The sequence below is a fragment of the Dreissena polymorpha genome, chromosome 9 (genome assembly GCF_020536995.1).
Source record: "Dreissena polymorpha isolate Duluth1 chromosome 9, UMN_Dpol_1.0, whole genome shotgun sequence".
NCBI classification, from domain to species: Eukaryota; Metazoa; Mollusca; class Bivalvia; order Myida; family Dreissenidae; genus Dreissena; species Dreissena polymorpha.
Genome location: NC_068363.1, coordinates 97,973,273 through 97,993,771, shown reverse-complemented (window position 1 = coordinate 97,993,771; position 20,499 = coordinate 97,973,273). Strand labels below are relative to the sequence as shown.

General features: G+C 35.4%; 2 protein-coding genes across 3 annotated transcripts in view; one reads left to right on the top strand and one right to left on the bottom strand.

Annotated features, from left to right (window-relative positions):
- LOC127846360 (neurofilament light polypeptide-like) overlaps positions 1-12,424 on the bottom strand; it is a 128,241-nt gene extending 115,817 nt beyond the window's left edge. The window contains exons 1-2 of one of the 2 annotated variants that reach the window (XM_052377554.1): positions 12,178-12,424; positions 1,652-1,889 (exon numbers count right to left, since the gene is read on the bottom strand). In XM_052377554.1, the coding sequence (XP_052233514.1) occupies positions 1,652-1,839 (188 nt within the window). In that variant the 5' untranslated portion in view covers positions 1,840-1,889; positions 12,178-12,424. The remainder of the gene's footprint in view (positions 1-1,651; positions 1,890-12,177) is intronic. The other variant, XM_052377558.1, reaches the window with a different exon arrangement.
- A 51-nt stretch (positions 12,425-12,475) lies between these two features.
- On the top strand, positions 12,476-15,337 carry LOC127846373 (UPF0434 protein HEAR2489-like). The gene is made up of 3 exons (XM_052377583.1): positions 12,476-12,632; positions 13,794-13,956; positions 15,150-15,337. The coding sequence occupies exons 1-3, from the start codon at positions 12,605-12,607 to the stop codon at positions 15,283-15,285; spliced, it is 327 nt and encodes a 108-aa protein (XP_052233543.1). The 5' UTR covers positions 12,476-12,604; the 3' UTR covers positions 15,286-15,337.
- Positions 15,338-20,499: the final 5,162 nt, after the last annotated feature.

Genomic DNA, 20,499 nt, shown 5'->3' with positions numbered 1-20,499 from the left:
AAATTTTTGTAAAATAGCATTATAAACAAGAGGGCCAAGATGGCCCTAGTTTGCTCACCTGAGAGGAGTCGGTTCATTCAATCTTTACCAAACGTCAAACTTGACCTAGATATTGCCCAGACAAACAACCTGGTCAAGTTTCATCATTATTGAACCTAAACTCTGGCATGTGGAGTGTTTTTGATTTTGTAAGATTTGACCCTGTGACCTATATTTTGAGTTGACCCCCTCTTACCAAACATCAAACTTTGCTTACAAAAATAAATATTATGACCAAGATTCATAAAATCTGAAACAAAATTGTGACCTTTAGAGTGTTTACAAGGATTTTGTATACTATACTGAAAATTTGGACAATCTAAGGGCAATAGTTATGGCATTCATTATGTGATATATATAAAACCCATCTTTGTACCAAGTTTCATGATGATTGGGCAAAAATTGTGACTTCTAGAGTGTTCACAAGCTTTTTTTACTATATAAATATAAGAAAACTGCCCCCCCCCCCGGCTGCCATGTTATTCAACTGACCTGAATCATTTTCGAACTCAACTCTCATATCAAGGAAACAAATGTTCTGACTTCTAGAGTGCTCACATGTTTTCACTATATACATATAGAGAAAAATGCCCCGCCCACTGGCGGCCATGTTTTTTCACCGATCTGGACCATTTTCGAACTCGTCTGAAATATCAATAAAACCAATGTTTTGACCAACTTTCATGATGATTGGGCAAAAATTGTGACTTCTAGAGTGTTTACAAGGTTTCTCAATAGCCAAATAAGGAAAACTGCCCCGCCCACTGGCGGCCATGTTTTTCAACGGACCAGAACCACTTTTGAACTCAACTAAGATATCATTAAGGCAAACATTTTGACAAAGTTACATGAAGATTGGGCATGAAATGTGACTTCTACAGTGTTTACAAGGTTTTTCCTTTTTTTGACCTAGTGACCTAGTTTTTGACCCAGCATGACCCAGTTTCGAACTTGATCGAGATATCATTGGGACAAATCTTCTGACCAAGTTTCATGAAGATCGGACATGAATGTGGCCTCTAGAGTGTTTACAAACCAAATGTGGACGACAGACGGATGGAAGATGGACAAAGACCGGTCACAAAAGCTCACCTGAGCAATCAGGTGAGCTAAAAACACTGTCCAAAAATCAAGAGTTACTTGAAAAGGCGCGGCAGAGGCCGACACGTATCCCCACTCAGACGCCGCATGAAAAATGAGTGAAAATCTCTGACCCGGCCCCACTCCAACCCCCATAACTTTTGACCCAGGGATCAGATCAAAATTCCAAATAGTGCACTGTCGCACATACCGGTATGCTCATAGAAACTATGTGTGTAAATTTCAAGGTTCTAGTGCTAATAGTGTGGGAGGAGATAGTGGCCAGGACGGACAGACGGTGGAAATAACCTCATAATCCCCTCGTTTTTCAAAAAGCGTGGGGATAACTAACTATGAACAAAAACCCTTATAACAAAAACTTTAAGTCAAGAAAAATAATTATTTTGGCTAAAAACAGGGTTGTCCAAAATTTTAGAGTGTCAGAGTAATTATGGTAACTTGTGAATGCAGTGTGTACTGTTAACTTGTAAGGGAGGTAACAACTTTGAGAGAGTTTGGAAATGTAACTCACACAACAACCAGAGAGCCTCGTCTCCATGGTTGGAACTCTGCACTGCTTGTCCTTCGCTGCGTCGGAGGCTTACTGCGAGGTGAGGGTGGCGGGCCGGAGGAAAGACGCTGCTGGAGTGAAGCAACATCTATGCTGACATGGCTCACTGATTTAGAACGGTTTCTTCTGAACCCTGGTGGATCTGACATTTTTGTTTGTTTTGCAAGGAAGCGGATGCTTACAGCACAATCTTCTAACCCTGGAATCAGGATCAAACTCACCTTAATTGAATAGTTCAGAGGGAAAACTGATTTGACAATCATTGAGTTGAAAAAGTGTCACTACTGCCTTTTTGTATTGGTCACTATAAAACCAAAAAATGAATAAATTGTGGCATTTAAAGCATCAGTCACTATGATGTTTATAGAGATCAAATATTGGTTTTAAAAGCCCAAGGCTCAATGGGTCATTGCCGACCTGAAATGGCCCAAAAGTCACCCGGGGGTGACTAGACGCTGATTCATATCACCCTGGGGTGACATGAAGCCGATTCTAGTCACCTGGGTTGACAATGACCCAATCAGCCCAACTAGTGGTATTCAAAGACACAATCAATTTGCTAATACTGGCCAACTAGTTTTATTCAAAGACACAATAAATGTGCTAATACTGGCCAACTAGTGGTATTCAAAGACACAGTCACTGCGCTTATATAGGCCAACCTGTGGTATTCAAAGACACAGTCACTGTGCTCATACTGGCCAACTAGTGGTATAAAAAAACACAATCAATGTGCTTATGTAGGTCAACTTGTGGTATTCAAAGACACAGTCGCTGTGCTTATACTGCCCAACTAGTGGTAATCAAAGACACAGTAATTGTGCTTATATAGGCAAACCAGTAGTATTCAAAGACACAGTCACTATGGTAATATAAACCAAGTAAAAGTGTTCAAAGCTACAGGCACTACGGTCATACTGGCCAACTAGTGGTATTCAAGCCCACAATCACTCTGCTGATACTGGCCGACTAGTGGTATTCAAAACAACACTTGCTAGTATATTAACATATATAAACATATAAAAGCCAGCTACATGTAGTGTTATCAGGACTGCCTTGCTAGCGCAGTGGTTGGTACATGTGCCTCTCACCTAGGGAACCCAATTCAATTAATGTTCCAAGAAGCAAGCGAGTATGAACTAAATATTTTTCGGTAAAAAACACCCACCGGTAGCTCTTAATTGAAGCTATAATATAACCATCTTCCAATGTTTCGTGAGGCAAGTAAGTGAATTCAGTAGGAGTGCTTGGAAACACCCTAGAGATACTCAAATTAACAGTCAATTTTCAAATACAGGTTGACTAGTGAAACAATGACAGGTTAAATAATGTTATTCAAATTGGTTGAATACTCAAAGATAAAAAACATGCAACTGATTACTGTTGTGTTAAAATGTATCTACATATAGTGAAAAACATGCACAAACAAAACTGAGTATGCATACAGGGCATAAATGTAATATAACATATTGTATTCGTGTAATACATACTTAAAGAGTTCACAAATATACAAGGTTAATATACGAAGCTTTTAATAGGGGAATACATTCAAAGCGCATCAGTCATATTAGTCCAACATAGTCATACAAGTCTAAGATGTATTGCAGCTTGTATGTAGTTCAGTGTTTAAATGATACATCAGTGGCTAAGTAAGGCCATTAACTAGGTGAAGGCCATGTTGTTTCACAGCAATACAAAGTTATATGTTTATCTTAATCAATACTTTATTAAAGATTTTTAATAGAATGTGACTTTGAATAATGCTATTGATGTAAAGTATAAAAAAACATGTAGTTATAAAACATGCTCTTCATGTAAACTTTATTAAATGGCTTCAAGCAGTCCAGACTGAAAACAGACTTGAGAAAACGTCCAAGCCTGCAAGGTTTCTATGTAGGTATGTGACTGGGTTGCATAGGCTTGTATATATATAATGCATGTTGAGTGAAGGAAGACTGGCACAATTCGAAGAGTTTCCAACCGGAAAGTTCATTTATTTGTAGTGATTGGGTCAATCTGATTGAATCTTATCAAAAGCTTGCGGGTGATTATAAACTTAAGAGACCAAAACGTCAAACTTGAGTGGATTTAAATACAAATATAACTATTGACCACAGTCAAGAGTTTGTGTTACTAAATGGCTAAATAGTTATTATACAGTCTCCACACTTTGTTCTACAGCCTGATCCCCTTAATTCCTCGATTAATACCCACTTGTTGGATTACTGCCTTTTCTAATCCAGCAGGAAAACTGAACGTCAATGTGTATAGATTGTTAGCTACTGTTACAATGTTTATAAACATAATTTATTTAAAAATGTTTGTGAACTAAAAACTTATCAAGCTAAGCATCAACAATGTGAATGCATATAGATGGTACTAATAATATTATCAACAGCACCTTGAAATTACTTTACATGCATATAATATTATGATGTTATAACATTTGATTAGTAATTTTATGTAAAATTGAATACATAAAAGATGCTACTGATTCACCAGAATTTCGAAATAAAATTGAAGATGTTACTTATCAGCAATTGAAAATAACATTGAATGCATATAAGATGTTACTTATCAGCAATTGGAAATAACATTGAATGCATATAAGATGTTACTTATCAACAATTGAAAATATCATTGAATGCATATAAGATGTTACTTATCAACAATTGAAAATAGCATTGAATGCATATAAGATGTTACTAATCAGCAATTGAAAATAGCATTGAATGCATATAAGATGTTACTAACCAGCAATTGAAAATATCATTGAATGCATATAAGATGTTACTAATCAGCAATTGGAAATAACATTGATTGCATGTAAGATGTTACTAATCAACAATTGGAAATAACATTGAATGCATATATTAAATGCTAGTTATATCAGCAATTTGAAACACTGATTGCATGTAAATTGCTTTTATTTTATTGGCAATAAGATATTAAAATAAATACAATGTGAAAATGGCATGGAATGCACACCATGTTACAGTTTAATGAGCAATTTGAATTAATACGGGAAATTACACACAAGATTGCAATAATACCTCCCCCTATAACTGTATGGCCTTGATTTGTGTTCCATGGCTAGAACTTACATGTATGGGATTATTATCTCCACGTTTTTCGGAGAAAAAGTGGGGATAATTATTGTGGTGATTTGTGTCTGTCCGTCCGTCCTGGCCACCTGCTCCTCCTACACTATTAGCACTAGAACCTTGAAACTTACATACATGGTAGCTATGAGCAAATGTGCGACGGTGACAGTGACAGAATTTTGATGTGACCCCTGGGTCAAAAGTTATGGGGATTGGGGCGGGCCAGGTCAGAGATTTTCACTCATTTTTTTATGTTATTTTACATTAACTTCTTCATTTCTGCACAGATTTACTTCAAATTGATACTGAGCCTCTATTATGACAATACGGTCAATCTCAACTATGCATGGCCCCATTACCAACCCTGGGGTGCCCCGGCCACATAGGCCACGCCCATCCAAAATTGCCTTTTACTATAATTTCTTCATTTCTACACTGAATCACTTCAAATTGATACTGAACCTCTCTTATGACAATACGGTCAATCTCAGCTATGCATGGCCCCATTGCACACCCTAGGGCACCCTGCCCACATAGGCCAGGCCCACCCAAAATTGCCTTTTACTATAATTTCTTCATTTCTACACCGATTAACTTCAAATTGATACTGAACCTCTTTTATGACAATACAGTCAATCTCAACTATGCATGGCGCCATAACCAACCCTGGGGCGCCCCGTCCACATAGGCCACGCCCACCCAAAATTGCCTTTTACTATAATTTCTTCATTTCTACACCGATTTACTTCAAATTGATACTGAACATCTCTTATGACAATGCGGTCAATCTCAACTACATGTATGTATGGCCCCATTACCAACCCTGGGGCGCCCCGCCCATAATAGGCCACACTCACCCAAAATTGCTTTTTACTATAATTTCTTCATTTCTACACCGATTCACTTCTAATTGACACTGAACTTCTCTTATGACAATACGGTCAATCTCAACTATGCATGGCCCCATTACCAACCCTGGGGCACCCCTGGGTCAAACATGCGGCGTGGGGATACGCGTCGGCCTCTGCCGCGCCAATTATTTTCTAGTTTCAAACTTGAAATTAGTTTCATTTTTTCTTCTCAGACATTTTACTCTTGAATCTTCTTCCAGAAATATTATATCTCATTAGATAGATTAAAGTCATTATTTGACAAACTTGGTGTCGCTGTAATGAAAATGAAAATATGAAGTTAGTTTTGGCTAATATAAAAATATATCGATAATGTTTAACAGAGGAAGTTCAGCGACGACAGCAATACAATACATTAAGAATACAGACAATGTCCTCAGCATTTGTTTCTTATGAAAAGCTTAAGTATTCTTCATTTATTTCATGCTTTCCAATGGTTTACAGAGAAATATCAGAGCATTATAACTGAAATTTCACTATTTCAAACAGTGAAAAACAACAGTGAAAATTTTTGATACTTTTCATTGTTTGACTGTTTTTCGGTGTAGCTGTTTAACGTCACCTTTGACCTTACCTGACCTGACCGCGGCTAGACACAAATGAATACACTTCATTTATTCCATGGGCTGATTTCAGCATACAACCAAAACATTGGAGACATGTCCGCGTCTTTGTAACACTGTTTTACTGCGTGTTCAGCATGAAACAATTGTATCTCTTATGAAAAGGCTTGATAGATAGAACAGTTTTACATTCAACTTCTGACATCAATACAGTTTGTGCGTGCACCTTTTATTTTCAGATGATTGTCAGCGCCATAGCGTTTGTACGTAAGGGCTGTGTTAAAATATTTGGTTATTACTACTGTATTGCATTCTGTGATCACGTATATTTTAGATCATATAAATATTGTTGTTTCATATCCTGATATTTGTTTTGACCAAAATATGTTAAACTGTTTTCGAAACAGCGAAAATAATATGTAAAAGTATAAAGCTTTAAACAAACCGTCGTTCCAGCAGTGAAATCGTGACCTCACTTTAACGCATTGCATTCCATCTCGCAAGGTATAAAGTTCAGTTCGCGGTCAGTAAAAGACTCATTATATAAACTCTATCGCGTTAACCTGGTGAACATGACCGGAAATATCTCTATTGCAGCTATTTTGCGATATAATTATGGTATGTCAATAAAGGATTGTTTTTCAATAATTCAATGATAGGTACTAGTTTTTATTAATTTAATAAGAATTATTCCACCATAGCAACCAATTTACTAAGCATGAGCACGATGATTCACGATACTATTAACAATCGAATCAAATAACTATGACCGAAAAAACACAACAACAATACATGTCTGTTCGAAGAACGCGCGTATTAATATTTCAAATATGTAAGGTTGATTCGTGTTTGGCCATATACTCGTATATCTTCATTTAATTTCTATTCTTCTTGTATATTTTTGTTCTATATCTATAGATATATGGTCAACAATATCTAATAATGCAAAGTTAGCCAAAAAATCTGGCGCAAGGTTATTGATTTGCATGTGATGCTGCTAAGAACTGCGTAGAAAAAGGAATTTGCTGTCTCATTGATATAACTCTTTATCTTTCATCAACCACAACCACAATCAACGCGGTATATCTTTTTAAAAGATATTTCTTGTTTATTTGTTTAGATATCTTAAGTTTCCCCATTGTGACCCCCAATATAACCAAGGGAAACTACTCTGCATTGAATGTTTATAAAAACATAAGGTTACGCTTCCCTTGAACATATATGTAATAACATTTCGGGGTGCAACGGGGCATTTTATTGTCCAGAATGGCAAGTATACAAAAATACTCATTTGTAAGAATAAAATAAAAAGAAAGTGTGAGTGCCACCAGTGAAAATATATTTTTTCTATGATCACAAGTGAATTAAAATCGATATTCCACCAAATCCAACTGATATCCTCTATTTAATCACTAACATTTTACCTTCCAATAGGTTGTTGTGATTTTTTTACCAACCACCAATCCAATGTTTAAAACAAAAAACAAATCCATCTGAGAAAACCAAATAACATGTAATCATTTCTAAGCAATTTTTAGGGTCAATGCGTTTCAGTTTTTTAGAACTCTTTGATTGTTGTTGTGAAATAACCCCAGTACTATGTGGGCCAAACTAACCAAAAACTCTCACTGACTCTTCCCTCTAACAAACAATAATTTGGGAAATAAAAAGCTTAAATTCATATTTGAATGTCTTTTGCGTAGCTATTATAGCATTTTACTTGAAATAATTTGGAAAATATAATGCTATTCCATAGTGTACGTGAAATACTTTTGTATGATAAAATGCTTCTTTTGGTGCATTTTGGAACAATTATGAGCTCATCAAAATTTTCAGTTAGTCACATTTACATTATAAAAAGATTGACCCTTTCCCCAATAAGAAGCAAAGTGAAAATGGCTTTATGGCTGCGAGTTCTGCAGGTTTTATGCTGTTTGCTGTTCACAAGTATATAAGGGTTGGATCGAAATGAAGCTTTTAAAACTCGATTCTAGTAAAAAAGGTCTTTTATTAAATTAAACTTTGTAAGTGACTACAAAAGCATCAAAATAAATATGTATCTAAGTGGTAAAGGGTTAAGACGAATTACAATTAAATTAATTTGACAGCTGTAAAAACAAATATATAAAATATTGTAAAGTTTACCTTGTTATAAACTTGGTAATCCTTGTTATGAGGTAGGTGGTTTATATTCAAGTTAATGAAATTCTAATTTCTTTAATGTTTATATCTCCATACTGATAAATATACAGGCTCTCCATTCAAATGAACTAACGTACCATTTCCCTGAATGCTCGCCTGTGTCCTGACTTTATGCACGATTAAGTAATAAATACACCTTTCATCTTTTATCATTAGGTAATTTGATGCAATTAGGTATAAAATGTAAATGAGTAACACAGTTAATCATCAATACCCTTTGCCATTCAATTTATTTTATGTACTTGTCAAAATAGTTTGCATAAAAAATTATTCATGATTTTATGTTAATAACAAATATAGCTTATTATATATACATATCATACACAGCAATTTAACATTCCATATCTCAAACAAGGATATCTCAACAAAATTTTTTTGTTCGGCTCAACCATTATAGTTATGGCCATTTTATTCCACAAATAACATATACAAAGCTTTACCAGCAGACAAACATGGTATGGAGCCAGCTGAGGGATTACCAGTTTAAGCTTTATTTTCATTACATATTTTGATGCATTAAATGTTGAAGTATGTTCCTTTAAAGCTGCATTTAATCCCAGTTTGATATTTTTATAAATAAGAACAATTAAGAGATCAAGTAAATGTCAAGAATTTCTATAAAATATAATTAAAGCAAATATATATTATGTTAAAATTCTTAATGTTTTGGTTAACAAGTTTATTTTTTACACAAAGTAACCCTGGCAAAATTATTACCATGTCACCAAAGTATTCCATATATATTAAGTGCCTTTCATGTTTTATTACGGTATTCAATAAAAGAATTGGATAAATCATATTCAGGAACAAGGTTCAGCATGGTAGAAATGAGCATTACAAGACTGACAATTGTCTACCATGTGAGACAGTGGTCAGCCATACTAAATAGACTGTGGTTTGCGATGTTCTGACTTATAGTACATGGTTGCCCATGGTAGAAATGAGCATTACAAGACTGACAATTGTCTACCATGTGAGACAGTGGTCAGCCATACTAAATAGACTGTGGTTTGCGATGTTTTGACTTATAGTACATGGTTGCCCATGGTAGAAAAGCATTACAAGACTGACAATTGTATACCATGTGAGACAGTGGTCAACCATACTAAATAGACAGTGGTTTGCGATGTTCTGACTTATAGTACATGGTTGGATGTTCTGACTTATAGTACATGGTTGCCCATGGTAGAAATGAGCATTACAAGACTGACAATTGTCTACCATGTGAGACAGTGGTCAGCCATACTAAATAGACTGTGGTTTGCGATGTTCTGACTTATAGTACATGGTTGCCCATGGTAGAAAAGCATTACAAGACTGACAATTGTCTACCATGTGAGCATACTAAATAGACTGTGGTTTGTGATGTTCCGGCTTATAGTAAAAAAGTAGTCAAAACATATAAAAAAAAATTTTTTTTTTTAATTTTTATTAAATGGTTTTTGTCTAACAATATTATAAATAAAACAATTTTCTGAAATTTTTTAAGTGTTATTACTCCTTGATAATGAATAATACGAATCTTAAATTCCTCAATTCACTGTGTAAGTATGTTGTTTCTGATTGGTTAATTTAAAGCGACCTTTTCAACATTTTAGTAAAGTAACAAAACTTAACAAATGTTTCAGATTCGCAAATTTTCGTTGTAGTTATTTAACAGTAATACTGAACATTTACCCTGCTCTAAAATAACCATTATTGCATCTTTTGATGATTAAAAAACCTGAAAAGTATAAAGCTTTGCAACGCCAACCAGTGAACAATTTTGAGTTCTGTTGTTGTCGTTATAGTTTTAGACACTTCGAGTATTGCTTTATATGTAAAGTATAAAATACATCATTCATTGTATGAGCATGGATGGCCGAGTGGTCTAAGCATTATACTTTTACTCCAGGAGTAAGTGGTTCAAGCCCATTTGAGGATTACTGTTTTTTTCTTTAATTTTATTCTTGTTTTTTACTGGAGCTTTTCAGATCCAATGTTTACATTTATCAATATTAAAAGCATTTAATGACAAACTTTAATACATGCCAAAATCTGTGAAAAGGTCCCTTTAATTCCAATCTTTGCATAGCAGGAGAGAAAATTGAAGTTGGCTGCATGGTATATAAAACCATTACTTTTTACAGCTAGCTTACACAAATCTTCCATTTAATTAATCATGATTTTAATATCATGTGAATTTGGTTTTGGAATTAGTTATTTAAAAAAATGGTAAATATCAACGAAAATTTCATGCAGTTAATTTGCAACAAAAAAACCCTTTTAATATCAGTATTTTGGATACAGTTTTATGCATACTGATTCATCCAAATCTGCCTTAAAGCCAAAAGTTACACAAAATTACTCACTCATCCTCCTCCTTCTCCATCATCATCATCATCATCATCATCATCATCATCATCATCATCATCATCATCATCATCATCATCATCATCATCATCCCTTTCACCAGTCTGGCCATCCAGGGGAAAGGTCTTGGAGTTCAGTGCTGGTGCTACCTTTAAGGTAAATGTCATCAGCGAATCTCAGGTTGGAGATGTGTCTTCCACCATAGGAGATTGAGGTGTGATGGTCTTGGAGTCTCCTGCATCATCTTCTCAATGAAAAGGTTAAACAGGACAGTGGAGAGCAGGCATCCTTAATGGATGCTCACTGATGTCCAGAAGAAGTCACAATTCTGCCCATTGAGAAGTCGTGCACTGCTAGCGTAGAATTCATGAATGAATTGCAACAGCCCTTGGACAATTTTAAATCCTCTAAGAACCTTAGGCCAATTTATGCCACAAGTGTTCAAAAGCTTTCTGAAAGTCTATGAGAATGTGGAAGAGCTCATGTTTGTGTTTGAGGTGTTTCTCAATAAAAGTCTGCAGTTTAAGATCTGTTCCACTATGCTCCACCCTGCTCTCAATCCAGCCTACTTTTCCGTCAGTTCAAGGACCTTATTTTTTTAATGGTTGAGGATGATGCGTAACATGAGATGACTGATTAGGCTGATGATGCGATGCCCAAGTTACTCAAGTTTGTGCCCATTCTAAACTTTCTTTATTTTTATCTTTTAGGTTTAGTTTTCAATTTGAATTTTTGATACATTGATCCTAATAACAAAATTTAATCCAATTCACTAAATCAAGTAAAGATAAAGTTTGAGATAATTGTTTATCATATTGATAATGTTCGCTATGTAAATTAAATTTAAACACAGATTGGGATGATTTTGGTATGCAATTGCATATTTTGTTAAGGTTGTTTATTTAAAAAAGAACCAATAAAACAAGTTTAGGCGACCTAGAAATACCTTCCCCAACTTTGTGACAATATCAGTGAAAACAATTGGTATTTTCTTTTTTTCCTTATGTTTAATAAGGAGTTAAAAAGGTTTTTTTCAACTACCCGACCGACCCTAATTATTTGTGCCTATTCGAAACTGTTTTGCTACATTCCATGAAATTAACTATAGCTGTTGCATGTCATGGCATATTCTCATTTACCTGAGATTCATTAAAAGAGTTAATGACAACACAAGTTTATTTGACCTACCTACCCACCCTATGTTTTAGGGATGTTAGTGCAGAAAAAATACCTGTTTACCTAGTGTTTTGGATGCATGTGTTCCATTTCACATTGAGGTCGAAATGGGTAATGGAAGACGTCCATTTTAAACAAACGACACATCTTTCAAGCACCTATCATTGATGTTTAGTTACCTTGGCAGCCGTTAGATCTTACGAGCGCACGTGAAAAGTTAAGGCCTGTTTTGTGCCCTCTTTGCTGCAGTTCTGTTGTTTTGGTGGAAACAAAGTATTATGTATTTTAAACCAATGTATACAGTTCGTGATGTTATAAAGTACCGATTCTTGAAGATCTTACCTAACGTATAATTGAAATTATAAATAGCACGTGTTCTTTAGCACGCGACCGCATTTTTTAAATGAACGGAAACATATATAAGGTTCCGCAGAATGCACGTGTAATGGACCAGTTATTTTATATTAAAATATATTTTTTATATAAACGTAAAGCGCATGTTATAAATATATGATTATTCATTTAATGTTTTTACTTTATATTTTTATTTAAACAAAACTCATTTTGTGTCAATCTGTTTACCTTTGAGAAGTATTAATAATAAAAATGGCGCTGCCCATGAAACGTTTGGCAGGTTAGCACATATTGAATATTGTTTTGTTGTTATTTTATCTTTGGCCCAGGAAAGAAAGGCAACAAACTGTGTATTGTAGTAAATACGTCTTCGTATTAAAATAATGTTCATATTGCTTACAAGGGACTTGTTCACACATTGGGGGCATTTTTGAAGTGTCACTGTCAGGTAAATCCCTTTAATTGAAAGCTTTTGCAGCGCATTTGATCAAAAGACAAGTACCCGATCCATTTTCTCCCCCCCCCCCCCCCTTCCAAACACCCCCTAGCTTACTGATATGTTTATGAGGTACTACCATGCCAGAAGCTGCAATATGTCACATGTGGGGCAGGAGTGTGTCCCTTACAAAGTTACAGGAATGTGGATTCAACCAAGGTTTACTAGGCAAGAAGTGGTACCAATCAATGGCATTCAAATTATCTTGGAATTCATTGATTTTAGGGACCATTTACAGATTTTGGCATGTATTGAAGTTTGACATTGAATGCTTCATATTGATAAATGTAAACATTGGATCTAAAAAGCTCCAGTAAAAAACAAGAATATATATATGAAGAAAGAAAAAAAAGTAACCACAACTGGGCTCGAACCACTGACCGCTAACGCTTAGACCACACAGCCACCTGTGCTTATACATTCAGTGATGTATTTTATACTTTATATACCTAAGTAATCCTTGTAGTGTCACAAAATATAATGACAACAGCAGAAATCTCCAAATTATTCAATCGTTTCACGTTGCAATGCATTATAATTTTCAGGTTTTTAAATCGTCAAAAGATGCATATAACTGTTTTCTCACAAATATCCTAACAGCAATGAAAATTTGTGAATCTGAAACGATTTTTTGTAATTTTGTCAATTTACCAAAACATGAAAAGGCCCTTTAAAGAGAAGAAGAAATGCGAACAATATATAGATTTTTTTTTAAATCTTAAAACTATAAACCATTTCCTGATTCACAACAACTGCAGTTGATCTAAAAGACCATAACTAACCTTATGTGTTGAAGTTATTGAAATGAATATTATTAATAAGAAATAAGACAAAGCATGTAAAGTTTAATATTATTATAATTAAAATAATAGCTTTCACTGTTGTGTAGGACATCTCGTATGTAATATTGCATCAGTTGTCAAATGCACCATTCTCTGATTAAAGAAAATGCAACGAAGTTGATGAAACATTGGACTTCACCAAGTGCAACAGCATGTACGAGATTCTATTGCCAACAAGCTGAAAATGGGGATGTTGCAGCAGCCAAACCATTTGACACAACATTGTTGAAAGTCCTGGTGTGTCCGGTGTCAAAACAGCCACTCCGGTAAGAATGTGATTTTGGTGAAAACCATAAAGTCTGCCAGAAATGCCCTTTGTACCCTGTGTCCAAACAACCATCCAGTAAATGGAGTAATGGTTTTATGTTGAGCACTGAATTAGTTTGACTTCTGTAAGGCAAGTTCTCTTAATTCATTCATGAGTTTTTTTATGTGTGTACCTAGTTAAAAAGTTGTTGGGAGTTGGGACTGTCAAAAAATTGTTGAAATAGGAAATTCGAAATAGCGATGATTTCTATTGTACCAGTATAGTTTTAGGAAAATTAGTAGTGGCATAAAAGGTTCAAATATAGACCATATGTGTTCGTATAAATGATTGTAAAAGTTTTTTAACAAATGTAGATAATCAAACAAATGCAGTTATTCATGTGTGTTTATGTCAAATATATTCAGAAATTTAATATAGATAAGCCTTTCAAAATGTGCAACATATGATGATATTCAATTAATGCTGATAATCACGCCTGCCTGTAAGCCGTAAACAGAAGATGACAAGAGAACATTATTGGGTAAATTACTTTGATGTAATGACTGCCAAGAAATCGCACCTTTGAAAGACAGTTTAGGAGCAATTTCTAAGTAAATGCTGTTGATTATGTGTGGGAAAAAAAGTTGGGACCACAATAAATGGGAAAGCATTTGAATAAGGAAATTCAAATTAATTAACAATATTCATTTAAGTGGATTTAAGAAGGGGAAAAATAGGGACCGGAAAATACTTCAAAATAACAATTTATTTGATTTTTAGCTCATCGTCTGCGTCTTGCTGAAACCTTAACATAGGCTCTAAAATCAAAGTGCTTCCACATACAACTTTGAAACTCCAAAAATTAGATGCACCTTGATGAGTTCTACACGCCACACCCATTTTTGGGTCACTAGGTCAAAGGTCACTTCTGACAAGCTTTCATTTATTCAAAACTGCACCCACAGCCGAGCGTTGGCACCCGCAATGGGGTGCTCTTGTTTAATAATGATGTCCAACTTATTCAAAATAAAAAAGTGCTAAATTTTGAAACAATTCCTGCATATACATACCTCATTCACTAACTTCTAGAATAAACCTTTTCATTACAATAAACATTAAATACAAATAATTGTATTCATGGGTGCTTCACTGCTAAGTCGTCATCTGCATAAACTGCTAATGTTGTTTAACATACTGTTGTTTATTTTACAGCTATGACCAGACCAACAATGAGTTGATAAGTGACAGTTTGGGTGTGGCATACCCTATCAGGAATGGAATACCCAATCTAGTGCCTCAGGATGGGCGGATTTTGGACACACAAATCCCTGGAGCAAAACCAACATAATATTAACTGTATTTTTTTTTATTTGTTTCATTAAAATAAAAGAAAAATAGAATTTCTGCAATAAATGTGTTTTTAGCTGTGCTCATGGTGAGCTTTTGTGATTGCCTTTTTTCCTTGTTAACACACTAGAGGCCACATTTATTGTCTGATCTTTATGAAATTTGGTCCTATGAAATCTTGGACGAGTTTGAAATTGGTTCCGGTTGGTTGAAAAACAAGGCCACCAGGGGGCGGGGCATTGTTTTCCTTATATGAAGATTTGTCCTAATGATATCTTGGACAAGTTCGAAAGTGGTTCTAGTTGGTTGGAAAACATGCTCGTAAGGGGCAGGGCATTTTTCCTTATATGGCTCAAGCTATTGTAAAAAGAAGCCGTCGGAGATGGGTGATGCTCCCCCAATTTTTTTTTGTCACAATATTGCACTATATATTCAGATAAAAGGAAACGTCTTGAGGGCACAGTAGTTGGGGGACAATAATTTTTGTAAAGAAAATTTCAAAGGGCCATAACTCTGTGAAAAATCATCCGACCAGAACCCGCTGATAATATGCACATCTCCTCTTGGTAGTGAAGCTTCGCATAAAGTTTAATTGAATTACGGTCATTAGTTGATGAGAAATAGCCCGGACAAAATTTGCACTAAATTTGCACTATATGTACAGTTAATGGAAAATTTCAAAGGGCCATAACTGTGAAAAATCATCCAACCAGAACCCGCTGATAATATGCACATCTCCTCTTGGAAGTGAAGCTTCCCATAAAGTTTCATTGAATTCCGGTCATTAGTTGCTGACAAATAGCCTGGACAAGAATTTCACTATATGTACAGTTAATGGAAAATTTCAAAGGGCCATAACTCTGTAAAAAATCTTCCGACCAGAACCGGCTGATAATATGCACATCTCCTGTTGGTAGTGAAGCTTCCCATAAAGTTTCATTGAATTCCGGTCATTAGTTGCTGACAATTAGCCCGGACAAGAATTGCACTATATGTACAGTTAATGGAAAATTTCAAAGGGCCATAACTCTGTGAAAAAATTTCCGACCAGAACCCACTGATGATATGCACATCTCCTCTTGGTAGTGAAGCTTCCCATAAAGTTTCATAAAATTCCGGTCATTAGTTGCTGAGAAATAGCGCGGACAAAAATTGTGCACGGACGGACGCACACACACATGGACAGACGAAGCGGCGACTATATGCATAAAAACTTGTTAACACTCTTAAACTCATATTCAGTCAAATCTTTATGAAACTTGGTTAGAAGAATTGTTCTAATGACATATTGGATAAGTTTCGAAAATGGTTCTGGTCTGTTGAAAAACATGGCCACCAGGAGGTGGGGCATTTATTCTTATATGGCTATAGTAAAACCTTGTTAACACTCTAGATGCCACATTTATTGTCCAATCTTCATGAAACTTGGTCAGAAGAATTGTTTCAATAATATCTTAAAAGAGTTAAAAAATTGTTACGGTTGGTTGAAAAACATGGCCACCAAGGGGCGGTGCACTTTTCCTAATATTGCTATAGTAAAACCTTGTTAACACTCTTTCTTTACATGAAACTTGGTCAGAAGATACATCCCAATGATATCTTGGGCGAGTTCAAAAATTGTTCCGGTTTGTTGATAAACATTGCTGCCAGGGGGCGGGGCATTTTACCTAATATGGCTATAGTAAAACCTTTTTAAAACTCTAGGGGCCACATTCATTGTCTGATCTTTATGAAACTTGGCAGAAGATTTGTCTCAATGATATCTTGGACAAGTTTTGAAAATGGTTTCCGTTGGTTAAAAAAAAGGCCACTAGAGGGTGGGGCATTTTTCCTCATATAGCTATAGTAAAAACATGTAAACACTCTTAAAGTCACATTTATTATCCAGTCTTTATAAAACTTGATCAGAATATTTGTTCTGATATCTTGGATGTGTACAAAAATGGTTCCAGTCTGTTTAAAAACGTTGCCGCCAGGGGGCGGGGAATTTATTCTTATTTTGCTATAGTAAAACCTTGTTAGAACTCTTAAATTTACATTTATTGTTCACTCTTAATGAAAGTTGGTCTGAACCTTTCTTCTAATGACATGTTGGGCTGCACTGAACAGGTCAGTTCCTCTGTATCTCAGGTGAGCAACTTTGGGCCTTTCAGGTCCTCTTGTTTTACATTATTGTTACTAGAAATGGCGCAGCAGAGGCCTACGCATATCCCCACGCTGCATGTTTGACCCCGGGGGCGCCCCAGGGTTGTTAATGGGGCCATGCATAGTTGAGATTGACTGTATTGTCATAAGAGATGTTCAGTAGCCATTTGAAGTAAATCTGTGTAGAAATGAAGAAGTTAATGTAAAATAACATAAACAAATGAGTGAAAATCTCTGATGCGGCCCCCCCCTCCCCCCAACCCCCATAACTTTTGACCCAGGGGTCAAATCAAAATTCCAAATAGTGCAGGGTCGCACATATGATCATAGCTATCATGTGTGTAAGTTTCAAGGTTCCAGTGCTAATAGTGTAGGATAAGATAGTCGCCAGGACGGACGTACAGCCGAGATAACCACAAAATCCCGATTTTTGAAAAAGCATGGCCATAAAAAGACCTTCAAACAAAGGTTCATAACATGCTTTTAAATTTAGAGGAGAGGACTCTTTAATTAATTTGAGGATTTTAATGATAACAAGGAATATCTTTAAAAAAAGATATACACATGGATTGTGGTATGAGTTGGTGAAAGGTAAAGAGTTCAATGAATGAGATCAAAGATAGCGAATGTCTTTTTCTGTGCAGTTTTTAGCTGCATCACATGCAGTACGGGATGTTACGCGGAGTTTTCACAGCTTATTTTACATTATTACATAATAATTATTACTGGTCATAAACCTATAGATACAAAACAGAAAACCAAAAGAAGAATGGAAGTGAAATTAAAACATGAGTCAACCAGCCACACGCGAAGTATCCATACATATTTTAAATATTTATACACGCGTTGTTTGAACAAACCTGTTTTAGTGGTTTGTCGGGCATTGCTATTTGATTTGATTATTAACAGTATGGAGAATCATCGCGCTCATGCTTAAAACATTAGTCAATATGGTGGAATAATTCTTGTTAAATTAATAAAAAATAATATTTATCATGGTATTGTTGAAAAGAATCTATTATTGACATACCATTATTATAGCGCTGAATATCTACATTTAACATATTTCTTGTCTAAAGAAAATTCCAGTTCACCTAGTTCACGCGATAGCGTCTATATTATATAATGATTGCTTTACTGACCCTGATACCTTGCGGGTTGGAATGGGATGCATTTAAGTGAGGCCACGCTTCCACTGCTGGAACGACGGCTTGTTTAAAACTTTATACTTTTACATGTTAAATGTTCAATTTCGGAAACAATTTAAAATGGTTTGGCTAAAACAAATATCAGGATAGGGAAAAACGATACTTTTATGAACTTAAATGTACTAGTACACAGACAGGAATATGAAAGTAATTACTAAATATGAGAACATAGCCTTTAAGTAGATCTACAAACGCTCTAGTGCTGGCAATCCTCTGAAAATAAAAGGTGCACGCACAAACTGTATTGTTGTCGAGTGTTTAGTGCAAAACTGTTCTATCTATCAAGCCTTTTTATTAGAGATAAAATTGTTTCATGCTGAACACGCAGTAAAACAGTATTACAAAGATGCGTTCATGTTTTCAATGTGCTGGTGGTATGATCAAATCAGCCAACGGACTAAATGAAGTGTATTCATTCGTGTCTAGCCGCGGGAAATTTTATTTGAATTTTATTGGACACTTACAAAGGTCAGGTAAGGTGAAAAGCTGGCTTATACAGCTACGCCGAAAAACAAAAGTAAGACATTTATCTCATTTAATAGTATTTGCAGTCTCAGATTTAACATTAATTATCACAGTAACATGCATCTTTTTATTTTGGACCACCTTCAATAAAATCATAGGTATTTACATTATTGTTTAAAATAGGATAATTCATACAAATAAAAAACTTTTGATCACAGTTGATGCACATACATAGACATAGACATGTTCATTAAGTAATATATGGGCGGATTTTGGACACACAAATCCCTGGAGCAAAACCAACATAATATTAACTGTATTTTTTTTATTTGTTTCATTTAAATAAAAGAAAAATAGAATTTCTGCAATAAATGTGTTTTTAGCTGTGCTCATGGTGAGCTTTTGTGATTGCCTTTTTTCCTTGTTAACACACTAGAGGCCACATTTATTGTCTGATCTTTATGAAATTTGGTCCTATGAAATCTTGGACGAGTTTGAAATTGGTTCCGGTTGGTTGAAAAACAAGGCCACCAGGGGGCGGGGCATTGTTTTCCTTATATGAAGATTTGTCCTAATGATATCTTGGACAAGTTCGAAAGTGGTTCTAGTTGGTTGGAAAACATGCTTGTAAGGGGCAGGGCATTTTTCCTTATATGGCTCAAGCTATTGTAAAAAGAAGCCGTCGGAGATGGGTGATGCTCCCCCAATTTTTTTTTGTCACAATATTGCACTATATATTCAGATAAAAGGAAACGTCTTGAGGGCACAGTAGTTGGGGGACAATAATTTTTGTAAAGAAAATTTCAAAGGGCCATAACTCTGTGAAAAATCATCCGACCAGAACCCGCTGATAATATGCACATCTCCTCTTGGTAGTGAAGCTTCGCATAAAGTTTCATTGAATTACGGTCATTAGTTGATGAGAAATAGCCCGGACAAAATTTGCACTAAATTTGCACTATATGTACAGTTAATGGAAAATTTCAAAGGGCCATAACTGTGAAAAATCATCCAACCAGAACCCGCTGATAATATGCACATCTCCTCTTGGAAGTGAAGCTTCCCATAAAGTTTCATTGAATTCCGGTCATTAGTTGCTGACAAATAGCCTGGACAAGAATTTCACTATATGTACAGTTAATGGAAAATTTCAAAGGGCCATAACTCTGTAAAAAATCTTCCGACCAGAACCGGCTGATAATATGCACATCTCCTGTTGGTAGTGAAGCTTCCCATAAAGTTTCATTGAATTCCGGTCATTAGTTGCTGACAATTAGCCCGGACAAGAATTGCACTATATGTACAGTTAATGGAAAATTTCAAAGGGCCATAACTCTGTGAAAAAATTTCCGACCAGAACCCACTGATTATATGCACATCTCCTCTTGGTAGTGAAG